Source organism: Pogona vitticeps, chromosome 9 (assembly GCF_051106095.1).
Source record: "Pogona vitticeps strain Pit_001003342236 chromosome 9, PviZW2.1, whole genome shotgun sequence".
In the NCBI taxonomy this organism is placed as follows: domain Eukaryota; kingdom Metazoa; phylum Chordata; class Lepidosauria; order Squamata; family Agamidae; genus Pogona; species Pogona vitticeps.
This window is the reverse complement of record NC_135791.1, coordinates 23,934,217-23,958,100: the sequence shown is the minus strand read 5'-3', so window position 1 is coordinate 23,958,100 and position 23,884 is coordinate 23,934,217. Positions and strand designations below refer to the sequence as shown.

The 23,884-nt window shown below is 46.7% G+C and overlaps 1 protein-coding gene across 1 annotated transcript; it reads right to left on the bottom strand.

Moving 5' to 3' along the window:
* Nucleotides 1–1,485: 1,485 nt before the first annotated feature.
* Nucleotides 1,486–21,303, bottom strand: HNRNPUL1 (heterogeneous nuclear ribonucleoprotein U like 1). The gene is made up of 15 exons (XM_020810862.3): nucleotides 21,034–21,303; nucleotides 17,863–17,997; nucleotides 16,602–16,884; nucleotides 16,207–16,280; nucleotides 15,472–15,611; nucleotides 14,969–15,068; nucleotides 13,430–13,542; nucleotides 12,759–13,025; nucleotides 11,940–12,062; nucleotides 11,474–11,602; nucleotides 8,757–8,925; nucleotides 7,088–7,450; nucleotides 5,105–5,322; nucleotides 3,975–4,169; nucleotides 1,486–2,451 (listed from the first exon to the last, which is right to left on the bottom strand). Exons 1-15 carry the CDS (start codon nucleotides 21,185–21,187, stop codon nucleotides 2,335–2,337), a joined length of 2,580 nt encoding a protein of 859 aa, XP_020666521.3. The 5' UTR covers nucleotides 21,188–21,303; the 3' UTR covers nucleotides 1,486–2,334.
* Between the last annotated feature and the right edge of the window lie 2,581 nt (nucleotides 21,304–23,884).

The window sequence follows — 23,884 nt, the reverse complement described above, 5'->3', positions numbered from 1 at the left end:
CTCTCCCGCAGTACCAGGAGACATGGGTTCCGGCCGGCGGAGCTCGAGAAGAGGAACGTCGAGATGAGACGTCGGCTTGTGGGTGTTCAGGCGGTGGAGAGGAGAGTGAAAGGCAAATAAGCCTCCCACCAAGCGGTTCCAGCAGGGCTGCTTTGCCAGATCCACCTCTCAAAAAATTAGAGAAAGTCCAGAAATACTGGCGATGTTTACATCATCCAAACCCTATGGGTTTCTTTAGTCTTCTCATGCAGAAAGGAGAGAGGAGACCTTTTTGCACCTTTACTGTACATTTCATGTTTTACCTACGCCAACGATGGACATCCAGCTCAGGTTTTGTGCACCAACTCAAATGGGGTTAGAATTAAGCTAGATAGGAAAAAGACCTAACTAGCTTTCAGGGGGCCCGATGACCTATTAGGGGTTTCCACGGGGTGGTCTTCTTGGCTGTCCCTGGACCAAGGGGCAGCTGATCTGAGCAAGAAGAAAACAAGGATCAAAATCCAGCTGTTGGTGATGCTTCCATCCATGAAATGTCGTAAGCAGCACATTGCTGCTAATTAGGCAAAGGGCCAGTTGTATTTTTGGGGACCTTGCCTAAATTGGCAATTGGATTCTGGCCAAGGATTGAAACAGCGCTGAATTATGAATTAAGGTGAAGCAAAATAAATATTTAACCAGTTTTCCTCTTTTACTGTGCTATATATTTGTTCCCACACTCATCCCAAGTGAAACACTGTTTTCCCTCATATCTCACCGTGAAAACTGGCTGCGGCATCTACAAACAAGGGCTGCGCTGGATTTAACACTGAAGAAGAAACCCCTGCATCAGCTTCTCTCGTCTTTATGGCCACCCATGGATGCTCTTCTCTGTATAATTCTTCCATCCAAGAAACATCATTTATGAGTCAAAACCTTTTCATGCTCCTGGTACCCTGGTTACAAATGCACTTCTCAAAGAAGTTCACAAAGAACCAACTGTGGCTATCATATAGTGCCAAGGCAAGCCCATTTTTTTTTGTTCACCTGCATTTCAGCAGAGTTAAGTTTTATCTCCAATTTTCCTATTGGTCATTGTAAGGTGCTCACCATATTGAAATCTGGCATTCTGATCGGCATGATAAAAAGGTTTTCAAAAACCCTGTAAATGGGGAAAATTAAAATGGTGCAGCTTGAAAAGATATTTCAATGGGCAATTAGGGACCAATGAGAGCCTTGGATCTCAAGGTCTTTTCACAAAGACATTTTGTATGTGAATGGAGAGGTGTTCATGCATGTCTGTAACAGCTTAGCACCATCCTGAGCAGACAGCTGTTGAACCTTCTCCATTACTGTCTGCTACAGCAAATGGGAGAAAAGGGTGAGTAAACAGAAGTTCTAAGAGGCAGGAATCTCAATGAAGATCTAGTAACATTGTGTCCGTGTATGTTGCAGTCAGAATACAGTATGAAGGTTGAAAAAGGAAAGGAAAAACACGCAAGACAAATATTTTAAAGTTCAATATTCACTCTTTTTTCCTCTCCAAATACAAAAAGCTGTTACAATTCAACTCAACACAAAGCATGTGCAAAGTTACAGAAACTTAGACATTGTATAAAAAGTTACACATTTAAGATGATTTCCCCCCTCTTTTGTTTTTCCCCCTCTCCTATATTGAGCAAAAAAGAATTGTTACCTTGATGAAAATATTAACAGCTGCTGACCCACAGTAAAAAGTTACAGAAAAATCTAAAAAAAACAAACAAACCCAAAACTGTAATTACCATAAGATAAGCCATCTCTTTGCCCTCCAGTTTTAATAGTTATTTGCAGAAAAGACAGATAAAAACACCTCAAAGACAGGTGACAACAAACTGCAGGAAGAGTTTCCAAAATGTCTGGAATTTATGGTCACTAGTAGAGTCGTGGGAGGTGGGGTGGGAGGGTGGTGGCAAGTCCTAAGAAGGCTGCAAAAGGGATCACCCCAACTACTGTGGAACGTTTGATACGAGGATGGATCGTGGTCTAAAAAAAATACAAGGATGTGAGGCTGAAGACTCGAGCTTCTTCAGAATCAAGAGTAATTTTTAAAAAGGAATAAAACTATTTTCAACAAGGAGAGACAAGAAATCATGTAATTTCCTCAAGAGGGGATGGTACAGAGAGAGAGAAGGAAAACATGCCTCTAGCTGTACAGGTAAAAATGCAGCCACCCTCCGGAACTACGGCAAGGAGGGAAGGGCAGAGAGGCAACGTCCTTCCCAGATCCCTGGAGACTCATAAATGCCCGCTATCAAGTTAAAAACTTGCCGAAGACGGCAGAGCAACCTGATGCTTTCCAAGAATGGCACGCCGTCATCACTGAGTGCCGGAGCCACCCTGCGAGGTGCCCGCGTAGCTCCCGTAGTCGTAGCTGCCATAATATGGAGGCCACTGACTCTGGTTTTGATAGTATTGGCTCCACTGCTGGGCGTACTGTGGGGGGGAGGAAACGGGACACGGTTAGGGTTTAAAACATCAGGGAATTGGAAATCCACCTGAAATTGTAGTTTCTTCCAAGGTCCACATCAAGTTCATTTTCACATCTCTTTGACTCTGGGGCTTCCTGCAAGCTCTTTTTTCTAGTTAAAACAGACCATCGCCCCCGGGAATGTTCACCTGGATGGAGTGAGTGTGTTACTTTACTGCTGATAAAACAATACAATAAAGGGAGTTCTGCATCCTTTTGAGCCAGGCTGGGTACTCCGGAAGCTGCATAAAGTACAGTGGTGCCTCGCTTAATGAGTGCCCCATTGAGCGATTAAATCGCTTAACGAGGGGCTCTGGGCCATCGCTGGAGCATTCGCTCAGCGATGGCCCCTATGGCATTTTTTCGCTTTGCGATTCGCTTAGCGAATATCGCATAACGAAGTGGGGGAGAACTGCTGATCGGCGGTTCCAAAATGGCTGCCAGAAGGTCCGCGCCGCATTTTCGTGCCCTGCCCTTGCTTACCGATGGCGCAAAAATGGCGGCGCTATGGAGGAAGATTGCTTAACGGTGAGTTTTAAAGCCACAGGAACGCATTGAACAAAGTTCAATGCGTTTCTATGGCTTTTTAATTTCCGTTTAGCAATGTTTCGCTATAGCGAAGGTTAATCCGGAACGGATTAACCTCGCTATACGAGGCACCACTGTACACATATTGAACCTAATGCATTTTGGTTCTGCCTGTTCCAGGAAGGGATTAGGAAAGTATTGTAACTGTATAGCCCCTTTCCCAGTACAGCCCTTAATAATCAGAATTACATAAAGAGGAAGTGTATACTTTATGTGGTACATACAAGTCACAGAATTTCTAAAAAACAATCCCCCCCAAAAAACCCTCAGTATTGCCTTCAACAAACTTAGCACCCACATTTTTATAAGGAGCCTCGTGGTGCAGTGGTTTAACGGCAGTACTGCAGCTAGAACTCCGGTCATGACCCATGTTCAATCCCAGGTAGCAAGCCAGCTCGAGGTTCACTCAGCCTTCCATCCATCTGAAGTTGGTAAATTGAGTACCCAGCTCGCTGGGGCGGGGGGGGGGCAATTTGGAGCCTGCATAATTAAATTGCAAACCACCCAGAGAGGGCTTAAAGTTCTATCAGCAGCATGCTTTATCTGCCACCTTTGCATTCCACTTTTCCTGCCTGCACAAAGCCTCAGAAAAACATTTTGCCTAAAGAGTTCTGTGAGGTTCGATAAAAGGACTTAGAATGAGACAGCGGAGTGAAAATTTTCAAATCCACTGTACAGTGCCAACTTGTTTTCCAGACGCACAAAATCAGTGATAGCCTTCCTTTTTTTTTTTTTTTTGCCTTACATAGCAACCATAAAGTGGAAAACCCAGCTGAGCACCCCCATCAGGAAGCAAGGCGGAAAATGTGAAGAACGCCCGCTCCCCTCTCAGACCTCCTCCAAGGCTGCTCAGCTCTTCTTCGGACACACTAACAAAGTTACTTGATTTCTTCTCACCTACCTGTTGGTACTGGTTGTAGCTGGGTGGGGCTGGGGCTGGGGCAGGAGCTGGGGCGGGAGCTGGGGCCGGCGGGGGTGGTGGGGGCTGGGTGTAGGACTGGCTGTAGCCACCATAGTTCCCATAGTTGTAGCTCGGAGCTCCGTAACCACCTTGGCTGTAGCTGGATGGAGGGTTGTAGGGCTGGCTGTAGCTTTGCTGCGGAAGATGGACACGAGTCATTAGAAGAGCTGGTTTTATTCACAGACAGACGAAAAGAAGCTGATGGGTGCCCTTCAGGATTCAAGGCCAGGCAGGGTTGGGGATGAGAAGACTGAGACAAAGAATGGCTTAACGGGCTGACCCGCTCAGCTCCCCTCCATCAGAACTGAATGCAGGAGCAGCTCTTTAGCCAGCTAAAAATTACACTCTTTAGCACATTTGGTAGGAAAGCCAATCAATGAACTAGAACTTATTTCCAGGTCCACCCCAAGAACAAAAGCATTTGAAGTTACTTCTTGCTAGAGAGAAATCAAGAAAAAGTAAGCCATTGATTGTAGCCTGAATTTTTTATAGACTAGGGAATAGAGATGGGCACAAATCGCTTTGTGCCGGGTCATCCTAAGCCACAGGCATGGCACCCCAGGTGCCGCACGTTCCCTCTCCCCCACTGATAAGCCGGTGCATGCTGCTCATTCCCTCTTCGTCGCATGATCTTCCAGTCCCAGAAAGAACACGGATGTCCCTTCTCCGCCTCCTCCAGCAGCTGGCCACTCAACGGCACTGCTGCAGGAACTGCTTCCCTGCCTCCTTGTCTGAGAGGCCAGCTGCTGGAGGAGGCAGAGAAGAGAAGTCCACGGTCTTGTCAGGCCTGGAATATCATGTGATGAGGAGGGAATGAGCAGCGTGCACCAACCCATCTCTGCTAAGGTGCTGTAAGCCATAACCAGGCCATATGGACAACTCAAGTGTGGAAATGACATGAAGAGAACAAGCCAGGCTGTTTCAAACAATACGGATGGAAGAAAAAGAGCCAGTTCTGCCTCAGGGTGACAACAGCCATCTTCTTTTCTGGCTCTCTGCTAGTTTCTGTTTCACTCTCAGCAGTAGTATGGCCTGGGCAGGCGGGCGGGCACACACATATACACACTTACCTGTGGCGCTGGAGGATAAGTACTGGGAGGAGGATTAGCAGCAGGGGCTGGAGGGGAGGGTCCCAGATTGCTGCTGCTCTTGTAGGTGTTTTGGTTGCGTGCTGGGCTGTAGTTGCTCGGGGGTTGGTTGTTCCGGTTGTAGTTCCCCCGGTTGTTGTTGTTGCTGTCACGGTTTCCACCTCCCCAGCGGTTCTGGTTGTAGCCACCCCGATTGAAGCCTGAATAAAAGAAAGCCATAGTTGTAGAAAGGTCATGCTACCTAAGAAAGGCAAATATTTTAGAGTCCTGCCCTTCAGCTGTCCTTCTTGGCACCTGCAAATTCCCAGAGGTGTTTTTTTTTCTCCCACTACATAAGGAGCCAAGACTATGCCCTTATGAAACTCCTTTTCATACGGGCAATGTGTGTGAAAATGAATCAACTCAATTCATACAATTCTCTCTATGCTCATTAGGTTGGGATGTGCTGAAACTCAGCCCCTTCTTTCCACCCACCACTTCCTCCAGGTGTCTCCAACGAACCATGATGTCCTTTCCTACCTAAACCAGGAAATAAAGGTTCCAAGTTTGGAACAAGTTAGTCTCCTGCTAGCTGATAGCCATTGTTTTACAGTTCAGACAGAAATTATGAGCAAGAGCTGCCACGGCAAGTGGAAAGTGCATACTTCTCTAATTAAACTGAAATGTGACCAGCCAAATACAACTTTAGTCTTGCTCCCGCCCTTCTCCCTTGCATGCCGGTGTTTAAACTTTGTTCAAATACATGCTAACCATAAATGGACACATTAAATAATAATAAAAAACAACAGGATAAACCTGGATAAAACATTCCTGCACTTTTTGTTGCAGAGATAGAAAGTAAAGCTCAAAAGGTTAGATTTACAGGTAGAATCTTGCTTTAACATGGCCAGTACCTGGTGCGCCAACCCCAGCAGGGCCAAAAATCTGTGCACTCTACTGCAGTGAATAAAGATTATGAGAGGATTTCCCTGGCAGTTGTTTCCAGGCTTTGAAACACCCTCCCTAATAAGGTTTACTTCGGGAAAACTTTTTCTTATTCACCTAGCAATTCTAATTTATCATAAACATCTTAGTTAAGGGTGTTGTTTGCTGGATCTTTTTACGCAACCACTGAGCGTATGCTACCCTGGCATCCTAATGGGTTGAAAGGTGGCAGCCAAATTGAGCACACTCAGCTACCTCCGTGGATAACCACAGCTTGTAACTTTGTGGCATCAAAACACAGTAAAACTTGATGAACTTCATTTCTAGGTTTGTGACAGTTCCTTAACCACAATTTCAGATTCTCAGATTTACCAACAGTGCTGGTTGTACCTCTAAACCCCTGAACAGCTAAGTCCAAGCTATCTAAAAGGGTGAATCTATAAGCCTGCCCAGGCAGTAAAATAATCAGGGGAGGCCTTTCTCTCGGTCCCACCACCCCTCCAGGCACGCTTGGTGGGGACTCGGGAGAAGGCCTTCTCTGTGGCTGCTCCCAGAGACTCTGGAACTCCCTCCCACAAGAGGCCAGCCTGGCCCCATCTTGGCTGTCCTTCCGCAAGCAAAGACCTTTCTCTTCAGGCAAGCTTTTTTTTTTTTAATGACTGGCTGTCTGAGAGGGTTTTTTGTATAGATTGTTAGGCTCCGTCGCTTTTAAACAGGTTTTCAGTATTGATTTTATATACCATTTTAATATAATACTTGCTTAATTCTTTTCAAATATTTGTATACTTACTGTTTTTAGCTTTTACATATCATCTTTTTAATGATGTAAGCCGCCTTGGTTCCTTTTAAGGAAAAAGGCAGGGCAAAAGTATTTCAAATGAACAAATAACCAACGGTGCTTAAGAGATATGGCTGTATAGAGGCTGAAATTCTGACAAAGCTGAGAACTGCTTTGTGCCAACCCAGTGCAGTCTCAGCGTTCTTTCCAACACCTGTGGGTAACCTATGAATATTGGCGCGTGGCAACTGGTGTAAACTCACCTCCTCCGCCACCGCCGCCTCCTGCACTGCCTCCACCGTTGCTGCCCCCTCCTCCTCCACCTCCTGCACCACCGCCTCTGAATCCACCGCCGCCACCTCCACGGTTTTGGAAGCCACCACGACTGCCTGCGGGCGGCCCTCGGTTATCGAAGCGCTGGAAACCGCCGCCTCCACCTCCGCCTCGACCACGGAAGCCGCCCCCGGCGTTCCCGGCGCGGTTGTCGAAGCGTTTCTCGGGCGGCGGTCCGGCTTTCTTGCCTTCCTCGTTGTACTGCCTCACCAGCTTCTCCGCTTCGTCCCGCTGCATCTCAATGTAGACCACTGAGTCGAGGAAGTCGCCTGCTTCCGGCAGGGCAAAGTTCGCTGGTGGGAGAAAACAAAAGGGGGGACATCAGTCCTCGGGGGTGAAACGAGGATGACGTGGGAGGAAGGAGAGGCTTTGGTCCGGGTCTCCAGGAAAAGACACGAGAAAACAGGAAAGAGAAAGAAGTGGGAAGATCAAGGGAAAGAGATGCTGTGAATTATAAACAATGACACACATATAGGATTCTTTGTGCACTTACTGCCATGCTACTGTCAGGAGGACATAGCACTGCATCTCAAGCAAATGGTGTTATCTACAGCAGACTAACCCAGCCCCACACCCTTTGGGTGTTGAGGACTACAATCACCATAATGCACTATGGACAGCACCAGAGGAGGGAACGCTGTGCTTAAAAAAAAGTGAGAGAGCACTCAAGGAGAGGCAGAGTTCTGCCCTGCAAGAACCCCCCCCCGCTCCAATTTTCCTTCTTTTGGGCTCACACGCACGCACCCCCTCCACCTGGAAAACTCACTGCTGACTGACAGCGACAGTATTTGCTCAGCCTAACCTGTGCTGCAAAGATAAACCGCAAAATCTGAAAGCCACTTGGTGCAGTGAGAACTACTCGCATTTGAAAGATGCTGGCTGTATAGAGAACGGAAAAAGGACTGTGAATTCCCTTTGCTGCTATCAGCCTCCCATCCTCTGGGGCCGCGAGGTGGTGGGGATCTTCCCCTTCCAGGTCGAGGTAACAGCTGTTGCGTGGAGAGCTCCAGCAAGACTCTGCCTTCCTCTGTGTTACGGCCAAGGGCTATCCAGGAGTGATGCAGCAAGAGGACTTCCAGGACAAAGCACTAAACCTTCCTTTGCTCCGAATGCTCTTCTATGATTTCCAAGTCAGCCCTGCTGGACTGACCAAGCTTAGTTCCAAGAGGCCCCCACACATTACCAGGCTTCAGAACTCCCGAGAACTTCTCCTAAGCCCTAGCAAAACCTGTGAGACTATTTCCCAGCCACTGAGAGGCGGGCTGAGCTTACACTCCTGGGCACAATCGATTGAGGGGAGAAGCAGGCTTTTTCGGAGTGAGATAAAAGACAGTATCAGCACGTCATGCACGTGGATCTTTCCCTTTTCCCCAACTGGGGGGTGGGTGGGGTGGGGGGTTGTGGGTATTCAAGGGCAACTTGGGTGAGCAGGGAAGAAGAAGTGATGACTGCGGGGCGGTGGAGGAGGAAGACAAAGGGAGAACTGGAAAGAGCTGAAGGGGTCGCTTTCAAAGCAGGCCTCAACCTAGACACACCGTCACGTTAGGTTTCCCCCTTTTATCACCTGTGTCATGTGTGTTGGTTTTTCTAGGATCCTACCTTTCATTTCTAACACTGCGTGATCGGGCACATCCTTCCCCTCCTCATCAGTGCGCTTTATTGTTCGATCTTTTAAATCCTCGTCCGTGGGACAAATTACAATGGCCTTGCGTTGGAAACCTTCAAAAGGGCGCATTTTTCGTCTCTGGGCAGATCCATAGACATTTGTCTAGCAATGGTGACAAAGAAGAGGCAAAAACACTGGTCGTTACTTGTCAGTCTGTGTTCTTCCTTAAAAACGGAGCAAAGGGTCCCCCAAAACCAGGAATGGCAAGTTGGCTCCCCAACCACCCACGGATACAGAAGGATGTGCGTAGATCAGCGGCTGTGTGTACAGTCCACCCCACATTTGAGAGCCATTCCCTGACAACTAACCTACCTTTCTGGATTTTCTCCCAACTTCTAAAAGTTTTTGTTTAAAGCAACACACTCTAGCGATCTGCAGGTGTTTGTCATTCAAACGAGGTCTCCTGGGACATCAGGCTAACGAAACAGGGCCCGCTTTGTTCAGAAACAGGGCAAATGACATTTTGAAGGGAACACTAGAGAGCCAGCTTTAGACAACCTGAACACAAGAAGTAAACGGGGGGGGGGGGTCATCTAGCCATTTAGACGTGTTTCTCTAAAGCAGCCCCATTTTCAAGCACTAGAGTAAATGAGGTCTGGTAAGTTGAGTTAACAAACACGAGAGAGCAAGGCCTACTACACCTTTATTCTAAAACAAAAGCAAGACAGTCCGATTTCACTCCACTGACTTCTGCTTTAAGGAGAGCTCTGGATAATCCTCACAAGCCAACTTTAATTGCATTTTATGTATATCTTCATTATGTCTTGGATACCACAGCTTCATGTATAAGGAGGCTGGGACACCCTCTCTTTAAACTGTCGAGAAAATCTCAACAGATAGTGGGAGAGGGCTCAGTAAAATTATTTAGCCAGCCACAACGAAGGACAAAATCTCACACTAGCGATGTCAGTGACAAGGGTTTATGTATCTGTTTTGAGGCTTCCCATGGATGAGAACGTATTTGCAGATTAGTGCCACCACAAATTCTGCAGTGAAAGAAAAGCAAGGGCTGGAAATCAGACAGTTCAAATTCCATCACGTGACAAAGTTTCGGAGCGTACCCCCCGCTCTATCACTTTGCAGCACAACATGGTGGGTCAGCTTCTAATCTACGCAGACCTTGAATCTGGCCTCTACACCTGAGTCTTTTCGGTCAAGCACAAAAGTTCCTACGAACTGTCCTGCCACCATAAGGACTAGAAACATCTTTTTAAAATGAAAGCAGCTCATTGCAGCAACCAGATTGTACACGTTTGCAACCAGACTTTTAAAAACGGTGTCGCATCTAAAACATCGCCACTCCCTAAACCATTTACGGCGGCAACGAACTTTGAGGTGCAGCTTCTGCAATCCTTTCAAACTCAAGGCACAGCAGACTGCTGATCCTATCACTGTGATACCCATGAATGGTTGCTTTTTTTAAAAAAATTCTGTGCTATGAATATATATATATATATTTGGAATAAAAATGAGTAAGACAGAACACACTAGGGTAGAGAAACAGAACTTTTAAGTCATCATTTCTGCTACCACTTTTAAAGAGATCATCTCACTCTACTATGTTTACACATGGCACCAGAAAAGGAAGTCACTGGCTCCTGAAAACCTAACTAATGGTAACCTCACTTTTGGGGGCATGTCATTAACACACAGGATAATAAACCATCCAATGGCAGTACAGTGGAGCCTCACTTAACGATTACCTTGTTAAACAACGAATCTGCTTTACAATGAAGTTTTTGCAATCGCTATTGCGATCACAAAACGATGTTCCTATGGGGAAAATTCACTTCACTATGATCGGTCCTCTGCTTCGGGAACCGATTTTTCGCTAGACAATTATTTTAAAACAGCTGATGGGCGGCTCTAAAATGGCTCCCCGCTGTGCTTTAGGACGGATGGATTCCTCGCTTTACAGGCACCGGAAAATGGCCGCCCTATGGAGGATCTTCGCAAAACGAGCAGGTATTTCAGCCATTGGAATGCACTGAACCGGTTTTCAATGCATTTCAATGGGTTTTTTAAATTTTGCTTCACGAGGATTTCGCTTAACAGCAATTTGAACGGAACGGATTATCCTCGTCAAGCGAGGCACCACTGAACTTACAAGTTCACAGATTCTTTAGAACTGTCACGCTAGAAATAACCCCCCCGAGGATCAAGGACACCAATCCTCTGCTCAAGCCCAGCCGAAATCATCAGTTGAAGGTAAGGACAGTTCTCTTTTACTTACCATGTCTTAAACCCCATGTCTAAACCCCAGACTTAAGCTGTACCTCTTTTAAACCACATCTTAGTATCCTGCTTTAAGTATTATCAATGACCACCTACCTGTACAGATCTTGAACAGTTATTTTCTGGGATTATAACTCTCAGAAGCCACCAGCTAACTGGATTTTGGCTGGGAGATTCTGGGGCTTATAGTCGAGAAGAGTGATTTCCAAGCTCTGCACCTATATATATGGTAGGTGCAGAGCCCTATATATATATATATATAGGTATATTATATAGGTCCACAGATGCATTTGCACATGACTGCAGTTTCTTCCATGGTTCCTGGACACCCGAGGCTTTTCTGCAGTGCTTCTTAGAAGTTAAACGCTTTAAGAAGGAGCCAGAGAAACATCCCAGGAAGGATGAATTCCGTTACCTGGTCAAGGATGTAGTTACGTTTCTTCCGGGCTGCGATTTGGATTAGGCGGTTCAGGCACTGTGTCGCTTGCTGGATGAGGACGTCCCACCGGCCAGCATAGTTGCGCTGGCGTCGGAGTCCCATGACCTGGGAGAAGGCAGGATCAGGTTAGGATAGCATTTACCCCTCTGGTGACTGGCCTGAAGCAGGTGTTATTTTCCACTGTGCAGGCTGGAAAAGAAGGGCTTGAAAATGACTTTGGAAAGTCCCTGTGCAGGCTCATCAAACAACGGGGGGCAACAACCCTCAGCATCAACAGAGCACATTGCAAGGGCTATGTAAACTTTATGCATGCATCCTTTGTAACCCTTAAGATATCCCAGCAGCAAATGAAGTTCTGTAGTAGAAAGAGAAAGCCAGGGCAATACAGGGGGTGGGTGTGCCTAAAATCTGGCCCCGCTCAGCCTCTGAAATCATCTCTTACCCTCATTTTGTCCATGATGGCATTTGTTCCCAGAATATTGTACTTCTTGCCTGGATTGGCGGCAGCATGCTTAATGGCCCAGGTTGTCTTCCCTGCTGCAGGCAGCCCCACCATCATCAGGATCTGAAATATACAGCTATCGCATCAGCATCTGTTCTGCACAGGTGAAGCACCCAAGCCAGCCGCGTGTGACACTGTGGTTTCTTCCACACAGGCCCAAAAGAGCTTTAACAAACATTTCCACCTCTCAAGAGAGATGATTTTGCAAACGTAGCTTGCTCTAAAAAATGACGACGACAACGTCTCTTCCAACCTGTGCGTGAGATTTTAACTCCCCTATTCATTTTTCTTCCTTCAATTTAGAGCAGATATAACTTTTCTGGGAAGATCTGATTTAAACCAAACTGACTTAAATCATGATTTAAACCAAACTGACTTAAATCACGATTTAAACTTTAAAATTGAATTTTAAAAAAACACAATTAATTTTTTAAAGCAAATTAAATTTAAATTGTAATTTAAATCATTTTTAAAAGTAAATCCTTGATCCTCAACACAAGCAGGACGAGCAGAGACTAACACTCGTAATCTCCTGTCAGTCAGCCTCCCAAACTCCTTACAGCTGAGGTTCAACTTCAAGTTTCCTACAACACTACATTCAAAGGGGAAAACATCTCTTGAGATGGGTCTGCCCCCCTGAGCACTACGGACCCACAATATGAGTAACCCCCGTGGGAAAAAAACCCCCCACCAAAACCCCAAACCACCAGCACCCTAGTGATCAGAACAGCTGCTGCCTCCATTTTCTGAGATGCTTACTTCACATTCTGACTTGCTCTTTGGTCCGATAGTCCCGCGCACCCGCTCCGAGAGTGGAAGATGCTGGATGAAGGTGAACCCCGGGGGGACGGGGAAGTAAGCATCTTCCCTCTGCCCGAAATTGAACTCGATGGCACAGTTCTTCACCAGGACATGAGGGAAGAGCGCCTGGCCGCCCAAGAGGTCTTTCCGCACCCGGTATGCCAAACCCAGCCATTTCCCATTCTTCATGAAGGACATTTCGACATCATCACCACATTCAAAGTCCTAAGAACAAGGGGGGGGGGGCAAGCTGTTAGTCAGTGCGTGGCAGCTGAAAGAGGGAACTACAGCAACCTCACACACCCCACCGACTGGCCCGGGGCCTTAAGGGTTGTTGTTTCGCCTTAGACTAAGCACTCGCCCCCGTGCAAATGATACTGGCCTTCCCTGTTACTATGCATCACCATTTGGATTTAATCCAACGGTTTGTTTCCAACTAGAGCAGACCTACTGCTGAACGGGGGGCAAGGGGGGGGGAATGCTCAATTCAATCCCACTGATTCAATGTACCTCCTCCAGCTGGAACTATCAATGGCAGTAAGGTCACAGATTTTAAACGGAAGCCTAGAAACCTGCACACAAGAAGAGAGAACAGCAGTGTCCCAAAACACAAGAACACACACACTCACCACAAGGCAGGTGATGATGTCGTTCTCAGAAAAGGGTTCCCCGTAATTTTCAAACTTGCAATTGGTGGATTTCTTCCCAGTGCCGCCGTAGCCGTAGGAGAAAAGCTCCTCACCTAAAATGAAGAAGAACCAGAGCCTTGAACACCCAAGTGGTAACAGGAAGTGTTTTTCATCCGCTTAAGACGATACACACACTGTGACCCTCCCTGGACAGAGGGAGCCTTGCTGCAGTCACGCCCACCCTAGTAATCTCTCCCTGTGATGATTAAAACATGTTATATGTGTTCTCCCCGAAGGTAGTCACTCTGGTGCCCGTGTTACAGTTTTTCTAGATTTAGGAACAAACAAAGATCCTACATGTGAGCAGGAATGTGCTGGTCATTACCCTATAAAGCTCTAAATGGCTTAGGTTCAGGTTATCTGACTTTGTAGGAGTCTTCTCAGCTTCCAAGCTCTCCCAAGAGGCCCTTCTCTGAGTTCCACCACTTTCCCAAGCTTCTTTGGCGAGGACACAAGAGAGGGCCTTCTCGGTGGCTGCTCCCAGGCTTTGGAATGCATTGCCCCAAGAAGCCTGGCTGGGCCCCTCCCTCTTCTCCTTCTGTTGCCAGGCAAAGACCTCCCTCTTCAGGCAGGCCTTTTAGCAATACGTTATATCAGAAATGCTAGATTTTAACTTATGGGTTTTAAATGGTTTTTAACCTTGATTGTTTTAATCTTAAAGTATGTTTAATTGTTCGGTTTTTTTATTGTGATATTTATATAGTGCTTTGATATTTCTGTTTTGCCTGTTGTGAGCCACATCCTGCTATTACTAAAACACAACATCTCTGCAGGGTTAATTTGTTTATTTAAATTTTTTTTACCCTGCCTTTCTCCTGGAAAAGGACCCAAGGTGGCTTAGCAACAATGAAAAACGATACTTAAAGTTGAGATCAAGCATACAATGGTGGCAAACATTAAAAAACAATATTTAAAGCTAAGAACAATGAGTAAAAAGAGACAGTTTACATCATTAAAAAAATACTAAAATTATGAACAAAAGTATACAAATAATAAAAGAAAACACATGCCACTCTTGAGAAATGGAAGAGACAAAAAAAACACAAGTAGTGCTAAAAATCCAGTCAAAGCAGTAATGCATGACAATCCATCTAAAAATCTCACACAGGTAGTTAGTTACTGAGAGAAAGCTTTGCCTGCTTGCAGAATCCAGTTTAACCTGGAAGGAGTCCTGTTTCAAAAATGAAATCGAGAGTCTAAATATTCTAGAACCCACTCAAGACAGCCTCAGGCACCACCTTAGAAGGGACCGTCACCTTGCTTGTAGGGCCAGGGCAGAAGGAGGCATGGTCTTCTAAGATAGCACCATCCACCTGTAGATTTTGCATGTACCTTTATGAAAAATAGTTCACCGTGTTTTAAATCCTGCTGTGCAGTTAGCTGCAGGCACCTTCTAATCCATTTGTGTAGCCCACTGGCATTAGAGTCAGGCACGTGGCTTAGACTCTCCCCAGATTCAGCTGCCACAGTGCTTCGTACCTAACTGGGTGCTGCATGAATCCAACGACCAGCCGATACGGACGACGTGAGGATCAGGTTCCGTGGGAGGAAGGTGCTTGACGGCGATCTCTTCATTGACCTCGGGACAAAAGGATAAGCATCCAGTCAACAGAGATCTGGAAGCCACGACGTCTAGTCCAGGAGCAATCGTGGAGTTCTAAGGACCTGGAGTTTATTGTGTCTTATGGATAGCGCGGGCCAAGACAACAGCCCTAAAAAGGTACACAGGTTTTGGAACTAAAGAGGACAAGGTCTGAGCAAAGACTAACTTTAAGTTAACGGGAACTTTGACCGGACTCAAATTTGGAATAAGAGGCATGCACAGAATCAAGCAACAAGCACCCCTCTGCCAGTGACACAAGCATCTCTTACACAAGGGCATTGGCACCCTCAAGCCTGCCCTCCTTCACACCGATCTTGAAAGAACAAAACGTTTCCCTCCTTCTCAAACTTCTATGGGGAATAATCATGCCCCTCCTTACCTTCATCTCGTAGCAGATCCTTCCCCGCCGCACCCCATAGGTGGCTCTTGCCCCCGACCAGAGGTAAGCAAACCCTTCTATAGTCAAAGGGTAGCCGCTGAATCGATCACGGGCCACTTTGAAATGTAAATCACAATTATCTGGAAGGCAAGGTAAAGGAAGAGGTGAGAGAAAGCCAGAGGAACAACAAACCTCCGGACAGTAAAAACCTTATGCATAAGCTTTGGGGTTCAGTGAAATATGACCAAAAATCCAGTCAAGTCGTCATCTAAGTCCCAAACACTTAAAACATTAAGAGCTTTTTCACAAAGCTCACACAAACACCTTGTGGCACATTGTCCTGCAGCCCTTTTTAATATATCAACAGGATCAGCTCTGCACTTACAGGATGTTACGTTTAGGAATGGTGTCATTTCAAGCCAGAAGTCCTAGGCTAAACAGCCCGACCCCATGCAAGGATCAGCCTTATCAGGCTAATCATTTGGAAGACTTCACCTCAGTGCTGCTGCATCCACCCTTTTCTGTGTGTTGCTACTACCTGGCTAGCCAAAAGCCAAGCACCGTTCTGACCTTGAGGCTACTAGCCTTCTATGTATAGCAGGGGAACTTCACCCTTGAAGGACAGAGCAACAGAGGAGGAAATCAACCCAATCCTGAGACACGCCTCTCTATTTACAGTGCAGGTTAACAAGGTTGGATAAGAAAGAGGCTGCTGATGGGATTCACAAAACTCACAGGTATCAAGGGCCACCAGAGAGTCATCAAAATCGTCCTCGTCATCTTCAGCAGGCGGTTGAGGAGAGCGTCCCCTAGAAAAAGGACGACAGATGCAAGACCCATAGAACAAGATCACCATCATGCAAAGCAAGCTGACAAAGCCCGAGCACCAGGACATCACTCAATGGGCTGGTGGAAATCAACTGTTTCTCTCATTGAATTCACAGAACTGATTTTCCCGTTATGGCTGCCTGCAATCAAAAACTGGAGTGTATATAGACTGTACCCTTTGTAAATCAATTCAATCCACAGTGATTCACTCTGCCTTTCCAAGACACAAACAAGGCACCAACGCTCTCATTCAAGAACAAACAACAGCAAACATTTCCTCAAAGAACTTGCCTGGAACGTACCTTTTATCCTCGCGATGTTCGTAATATCCACGGCCCCGGGACTCCTCAAATGGCCTCTTACGGCCCTGTTGCTGCCAGGAATGAGATGAATCAGAGGTGCCATAACTGGAGGGAGGTGCGTTGTAAGTTGAACCACTGTAGCCAGAACTGGAACTGTTGTTAGGGGAGGGTCCTGTGTAGTCAGAGGGAGGGGCATTATAACCCCGGGCTGGCATGTTGTAGCCAGAGGGTGTCATGTTGTAGCCAGGGGCCAGTTCCTCTTCTTTAAATTCTGACTTCATTTCTGCACTCAACGAGAACACAACAGACAAAAATGAACAATGGAAGTCTGCACACCTTTAAGGCCACACCTTACAGCCACGTAACTGCTACAACTTCATTAGGAGAATCAGCACCCTAATCAAAGGTGGCCATTCCTGCAGATGCTGCAGTCCAATATCAGCAGGAGGGTTACACCTTTTCCAGCCCTGCCTTAACCCCTGAAGAACTCCTATTTAAATCACAATTTTTCAAACAGCCAGTTTTTGACATAGCACACCTTTAATGCGGACACGATCCTCCAACATATGAGCTTAGAAGGAATCTTGCTATCATGGGGACTAAAAGTGCTGAGTATGTATAAATATCCAGTCCTTAGCATTTTCCCCCAGTGCTGTGTTCTTCTAATTTCATCACCACAGAACACAGACCATGAGATATAAATAAACCCAATTAAAGTATGGGCAAGCAGACAGGACACTTGCTCAGTTATGACTGAATTCTGTGGGGCGAAATCAATAGATTGGAATCTATAGCACCGCTGAAGAGGAGAATCGACCCCTTACCAGAACAATGGACTTAACAAGGGGCAACTAAAGCCCCACTACAAATGGTATCTGAGCAAAGCCTTCTGCTTTTCTCCAGTGTAAACAAATGGCTATACGAATCCACCCCTCTGGCAGCAGGTGGGTAACAGCAGTGAGTGACCCAGATTGCACTGACAGGGACGCCGCGGGAAGACTCTGAATGGAGATGCTATGTCACTAACATGGGATCTTAACAATGGATTGACTCTCCACGCACGACTCTCACACGACAAGTTTGTGCATTCCCGCAGTAATAAAACAAAAGCTGCTTTGGGGGAGCTCCCCTCTTGCCAGTCCAGAGAAGTAGATGGATTTCAGCTTGCTAGCAGAAAAAAACAAAAGCACGGCTATTCAGGTATGTGTACCAAACCAATATCAAGCGAAGAAGGCTGATTATTTTAAGCTCCTGATTGTACCTGAACGTAAGCCAGAATGATCTCGGTCTAGAGGCACTCTCTCGTATCCAGATTCACTCTCCTGTTTAATGTCGCAATGCTCGAAAGACTGATATCCCTGCATGTCGTCCTGATGAGCGTTGTCGTGGATGCCATCTTGAAACAGGAAACGGAAACATGAATCAGTGTCACTATTCTATCCCATATCCTACTGGGAAGGGATTTTTTTTTGGTACAATCTCCCATTTCTTAACTGCTACAGGTATCCTGTGATGACCGAAAGGCGCAGCTCAGACCTTAAGGCCAACCAGCAACTAGGTCAGGGTCTTAGTTCATGTCTTCAGCAACACAAAGCAGCCAAAGCCTCTCACATACACACCCCAAGCAGTATATAATCTTTGCATTGATGAGTGGATGTTTGAAAGCTCTTCTCAGCAGACAAGGTTATGGCATGTAGCATGTAAGAATGTCAAGGAGACAGTCAACCAACCCTTTTTCTCCCCATGAGCTTTCTCTACATATTGGCAAGGTTGTCTTGCCCACCTCAGTCAACGAAAGCCTCTCCACTTTGTTAGGTCAAATATAAAAGTCGCCAAGAACCAGCACAGGAAAGCAAACAGATGCTGCCTGTCAAAATCCAAAGAAACAAAACAAAAACATGGGGCACCTTAAAGACTATAATGTAAGCTTTTGTGGACGCATGCATGTTATCCACACTTACAGAACGAGGCTTTATACAGACGATGTATCATATTTTAAAGTCAAAGTGAACAAAAATCTTTCCATCTAACCCACTCTCTGCTCTGTATTCAGAAATCTGAATGCAGAATGGGTAAGCGCTTTACATTCAGAGGATAGCCTCACTTTGTTTAACTGTTACCATACCCAGAACAATAAACTGTTGAACTTCTTTTTAAAAAGAATTCAAACCCTGAGGGCCCACACCAACACCACCAAGATTATACCAACTGGGTTTGGGGGATGCCACCTGCCCTGAAGTCTCAGTTCCGTTCCATTTCAAACTACCATCTAAATCGGCTACACTATATGGCGAAAGAAGTATGTTTTGCTTCAAACAGAAGATCATCCTGAATGCTCAGAAAGTCTGGCACCCATAACAATGAAAAGCCAGCTTAAGGAAGGATAGCAGAAGGTCTCAGAAGCAGAGAAACGCTTGATGGATGAACAGACTCCATGGTTCACTTAAGGGGCTGCTGGATAGCTCAGAGGTTTATCTGTCTTTGGCTGCAGAGCGAGAGGCTGGGAGTTCAGTTCCCCACTGCGCTTCCTTGACAAGGGCTGGACCCGACGATCCACAGGATATCTTTCCAGCCCCGATTCTCAAGACAGCATTCACAAGTCACAGACATAAACACCAGCTGGCACTCCTAAGCGGAAATCACACCACAGATTTCAGAAAATAACAAGTCAACGCAAAGATCGAAAGTGACGAGGTCCTGAGAAAGGGTGTTTGCAAACAGCATAGCAGGAGCAAGCCCTCGTGAATCTGGTATGTTACGTAAGACCAGATCAGTAAAGAAGATGAGAAAGAGGACTCAGGAAAAACACAAGCGCTCCCTTTCCAGCACCACCATTACTAGAAACAACCAGAGTTTGTCCAGTTCACTAAATAGTACGTTTCAACTATTCTGAGGTACGTTGCTCTGACATGCCTTCCCAAACCACAGGGCATATTTATCTTAGGAAAGCCTTTGGGAAATACAAGGAAGGCTAGAGAAGCTGTACGTGAACTGGGCGCCCATATTCCGGCATCCCCTGCCACCTCTCCTGGGAAATATGGCTCCCATGCACTAACTATTCCTCAGTAAAGGGTCTCATCTGGATAGAGGGACTCATCTGAGGTGCCCCCAAGAAAAGGACGCCGGAAGCTCACAACCTGGAATGGCACCAAGCAGCAGGCTCTTTTTTAATCAAAAAAATTTATTGTCATTGTAAGTATATACATAAGTAAGTACAGAGTACAGTGGTGCCTCGCTAGACGATGATAATCCGTTCCACTGAAATAGCTGTTTAGCGAAATCAGTCTAGCGAAAAGCATTTCCCCATTGGAATGCATTGAAACCTGTTTAATGCGTTCCAATGGGGAAGAATCGTCGTTGTCTAGCGAAGATCGGCTATAGGAAAGCCGCTTTGCGAACCGCCGATCAGCTGTTTAAATCACTGTCTTGCGAAGCTTAGGTCCCAAAAATACCTGTTTTGCGAGTGCGGAGGGAGCTGTCAAAATCGTTGTCTAGCGAAAATCGGTTTGCGAAGCAGGGGCCAAACATTGTCCAGCGAAATTCCCCCATGGGAATCATTGTTTTGAGAATCGCTATAGCGATCGCAAAAAGTCAATGTCTAGCGAAAAAACTGTCATGCGGGGTAACTGTCTAGGGAGGCACCACTACAACAAAATTCACAGACACCCAGAGACCAGACCCACATGGACATGCACACAAACACATGCACATGTGTGTGTATGTGTGCCTGCTTTCCCAAAGCTTGTGGTTCCCCCAGCAGGTCCTGCGAAGGAAAAAAAAAGACCCTCCATCCTTCAGCCAGGAGCTGTGGGGCTCAGCCACAGAGGGGCAAGTGATGATGCCTCCCTAGGTGAGGAGGGGGGCCCCACGGACAGCCACCTAGAGGATCTTGGCCTGCAACCTTCCTGCCTTTTCCCAGTCCTCTAGGTTGGGGTGGGGGGGGAATTATTTCTCCACAATTAGGATTTCCCTGCATTGCCAATTGTGTGTGTGTGGGGGGGCTGGTCTGAATGACCTTTGGGGCACCCATTCCAGGTTTCACTCTAAGACCCTTCCAGATCTGCAGTTCTAGGATCACGATGACGAGGGTCTCCCACCTCTTGGGACGGCCTGGCTAAGGATGATGGGAGCTGTAGTCCGACCCCTTATCTGGGCACCTGTGGCCCGTCTTTCGGGCGGAATCAAGCCGATCATTGGGAGGGGGGATCCAAAACCTTTCTGGGATCGAGTCGGAGGGATCCTGTGGGATCCTGGGCTGAGTCAGGGAGCCTCTCTCAAGGAAAGCCCAGAGCCTGAGGAGGCTTTAAGGGAGGCTTCTCTCGCCCCCCCCCCCGCAGCCTCCCCACCTCTCTGTCTGTCTCCCTCTATCCCACACCCCGAGGCCCACGGCCAGTCCCGGAGGGTCTCCCCCTGTCCAGCCGAGCCCACTTACAGCGCCTGTCCGGCCCTTCTCCGCGGCGGCCCTGCTCCGCTTCGAGCGCCGCTTGCAGCCGCTCGGCCAGCTCGGCCTTCAGCCCTCGGGTGTCGAGGCCGCGCCGGCCCAGCTCTTCCTTCAGCTCGTTGACCCGCAGCCGCCTCACGTCCATGGCCCGCTCAAGCCCCGCCGCCGCCGCAGCATCGCCTTCCTCCCGCCATCGAGGCGCCCGTTCCGGTCCCCGGCTCAAAATGGCCGCCTTCGCCCTCCTCCTCCCCTCTCCCCGGCCCCGCACTCCTTGCCACGGCCTCGCCGGTTGGTCAGCCGCCGGGGATGGGAATGTCACGCGCCCTCTGATTGGGTGCCCACGAGAGCCCTCCTTCCGAGGCTTCCCTTCTCCCGCTCGTTCCCCGAACTGCGAAATCCGCTCTCGCATTGGAGGAAGAGAAAGGTCAATCTAGAAGTAATTTTTTTTCATTGGCTAAACTCGGCTCCTTCTTTTTCCCCGCCTACATTACTTCAGGCGACATGGGTTAAGGAAAGAGAGGCGGGGGAAAAAGAAGTGATTGACAGCCAAACGAGGCTGGAGCGCCCAATCAGAAGTCAGAATTTTTTCTAACGAACCATTGGTTGACAGATGGGTTTATTTGTTTCTAGAGGGATTTCCCCCACCTTGCTTTCCTATTGGCTGAAGCTACCTTGCATCACCATCACCATCACTATCACCATCATTATTATTAATTTATTAATTTATTAATTTATTTATTAACTTATTAACTTATTTATTTATTTATTTATTTATTTATTTATTTATATATTTATTTATTTATTTATTTATTTAATATGCCACCCACACTACCCAAAGGTCTCTGGGCGGCTTACAATATTTAAAATACAATAAAAATTCAGAACAATTATAATATGGTTTTGCAAGCCAAGATTTATCGCAGCATTAACAAGAGGAGCTGCCCTTCAGAGGAATGATTACATTTTGGGATGTGTTATTTCCCCCCCACACACACACACACACACAGAAAAAGAAAAAAAATTGAGAGGACTATAACAGATTTGTAATTTAGGACTACAACTCCCATGATGCATAGTCTGAGGCATTCTAGGAGTTGTAGTCCAGAGGCACCTGCACCACCTCTGGCATAAACAGTGTTGTCCGAGATCCTAATGACTTTTCTCTCTGCTCGGTTTTTCGGCACTGCGAATGGAGGGGGTGAGGCTGATAGTTTCCATTAGTCAACTATGGAGAGGACCGATATAGCGAAACTTCCTCTCCAGCGATCCCCCAAACAAGACCATTGTCCCCTGTTTCATTATGCCAGCGTGGCTTAATAAGCTTTGGTGTAAAGAACCGGCATATCTCTTAAATGCAGATAAACTAACTTGCCCAGCTTTCTCCAACCTGTTGCCTTCTAGATGTTCTGAACTACAATATCCATCATCCCCCAGCCAGTCCTTCTCTCTGAAACAGAGGCCCAGTCAGTGGTGACAGCTCTGAAGTCCACTGTCCATCTCTGTCTCTAAAAAGATGGAAAATATAACAACACCTCCCCAGAACAATGCAAGGCTGGGTGGAGATTTGAATTGTGTTCTCCGCAATCTGAGCTTGACGCTCTCAGGACCAAAGACGGGAGCCCCTGTGGTTCTCCAGATGTTCTTGGATGACATGTCCCACGATGGATCAGCATTACTTATGTTAACCAGGCAGAAACATCTGGAGGGCTGCACCTTCTCTCTCCCTCTGAGCCCCCCCAATATAATGCAATATCTAAAATTATCTGCTTCCGTTTTATGCCAAGAACTGACTTATGAATCAGGTGCCTGCAAGTGCAAGACGAAATCTCTGGCCAGCAGAGGGTAGCTGCGTCCTTTCCAGACCAGAAATGAAAGCAGTTTTCAGCCCGGTTTCACGTCTCTTCTAGAAAAATCTCACCGGAGATGAGAGATGTAAAATTTCCAAATTTTTTCCCTTTCTGGGGGAAAAAAATCTTCTGGCTCCACAGCCCGATGCCTTAAACCACTGAGCTATCCAGCCTACTTGAACTCTTGAACTTTGGACCCATGGTCAAGTTGTGATGGAGGTGGCCGTTGTTTGCATCTCTTCCTTCTTTGTGCCTAAAACGTTTGTGACCAGGATGTGGTTCTATTTTTTTTAACAATAAAAGGGGTGCAAAAGGGAGGTAAACCGGTTTCCTCTCTGCCTTACCTCATCAAATTTCAGGACCTCCATTTTTGTCCCAACCGAGTGGGCTCCAGCACTAGAAACGGCAAGACTATGAGACAAAAAAAACTGCCAGAAGTGAGGAGAAATGTGTTAAGAGAACTGGTGTCTCCAGCTTCCTTCACTCGCTTTTATTGCAAAAAAATTCTCTTTTCTCCCTTTTAATGGAATAACAAAAAAACATGTCTTATTCAACCAAAATGTCAACAGCATTTGGAAAGTTGTGGGCGGAAGAGTGGCTGAGCCGGTGAAGCCGAAGCTGAAGGATTCTGTCCGTTGCTCTCCAGAAACATCCGGGGAGCCAAAAATTCTTCCACTCGTGCCCCGAAATAGCATAAAAGGTTGACTAAACCCTCATGCTGAAAGCCTTTTGGATCGGTTGTTTGGACAAAGCTTCAAACTTGGGACAAGTTTCTACTTTTTTTTTTTTTTTTTGCAAAACAGGTTTTCGGACACCCCATCCTGCTTCACTAACCCAGGAGCAAAAAGCACGTTTATATACGGTCGCGGACTGCCCGCCTTTTCTTGGTTCCCTCCGTCTCCCTTGTTTTCATTCTTTCTGGACCACCCTCTTTTCCAACCCATTGACCCCGCGTCCACTCAAGAGACAGAGAAGCGTTTGTGAGGAGGGGAGTC

Excerpts from the sequence above, each read along its gene's own strand:
- HNRNPUL1 (XM_020810862.3), bottom strand. The coding sequence starts at position 21,187 with ATGGACGTGAGGCGGCTGCGGGTCAACGAGCTGAAGGAAGAGCTGGGC. Across the intron at positions 7,451-8,756 it reads CGCAGTGTTAGAAATGAAAG|CGAACTTTGCCCTGCCGGAA; the intron begins GTAGGATCCTAG and ends TTCTCCCACCAG. Across the intron at positions 4,170-5,104 it reads CTTATCCTCCAGCGCCACAG|CAAAGCTACAGCCAGCCCTA; the intron begins GTAAGTGTGTAT and ends CATCTTCCGCAG.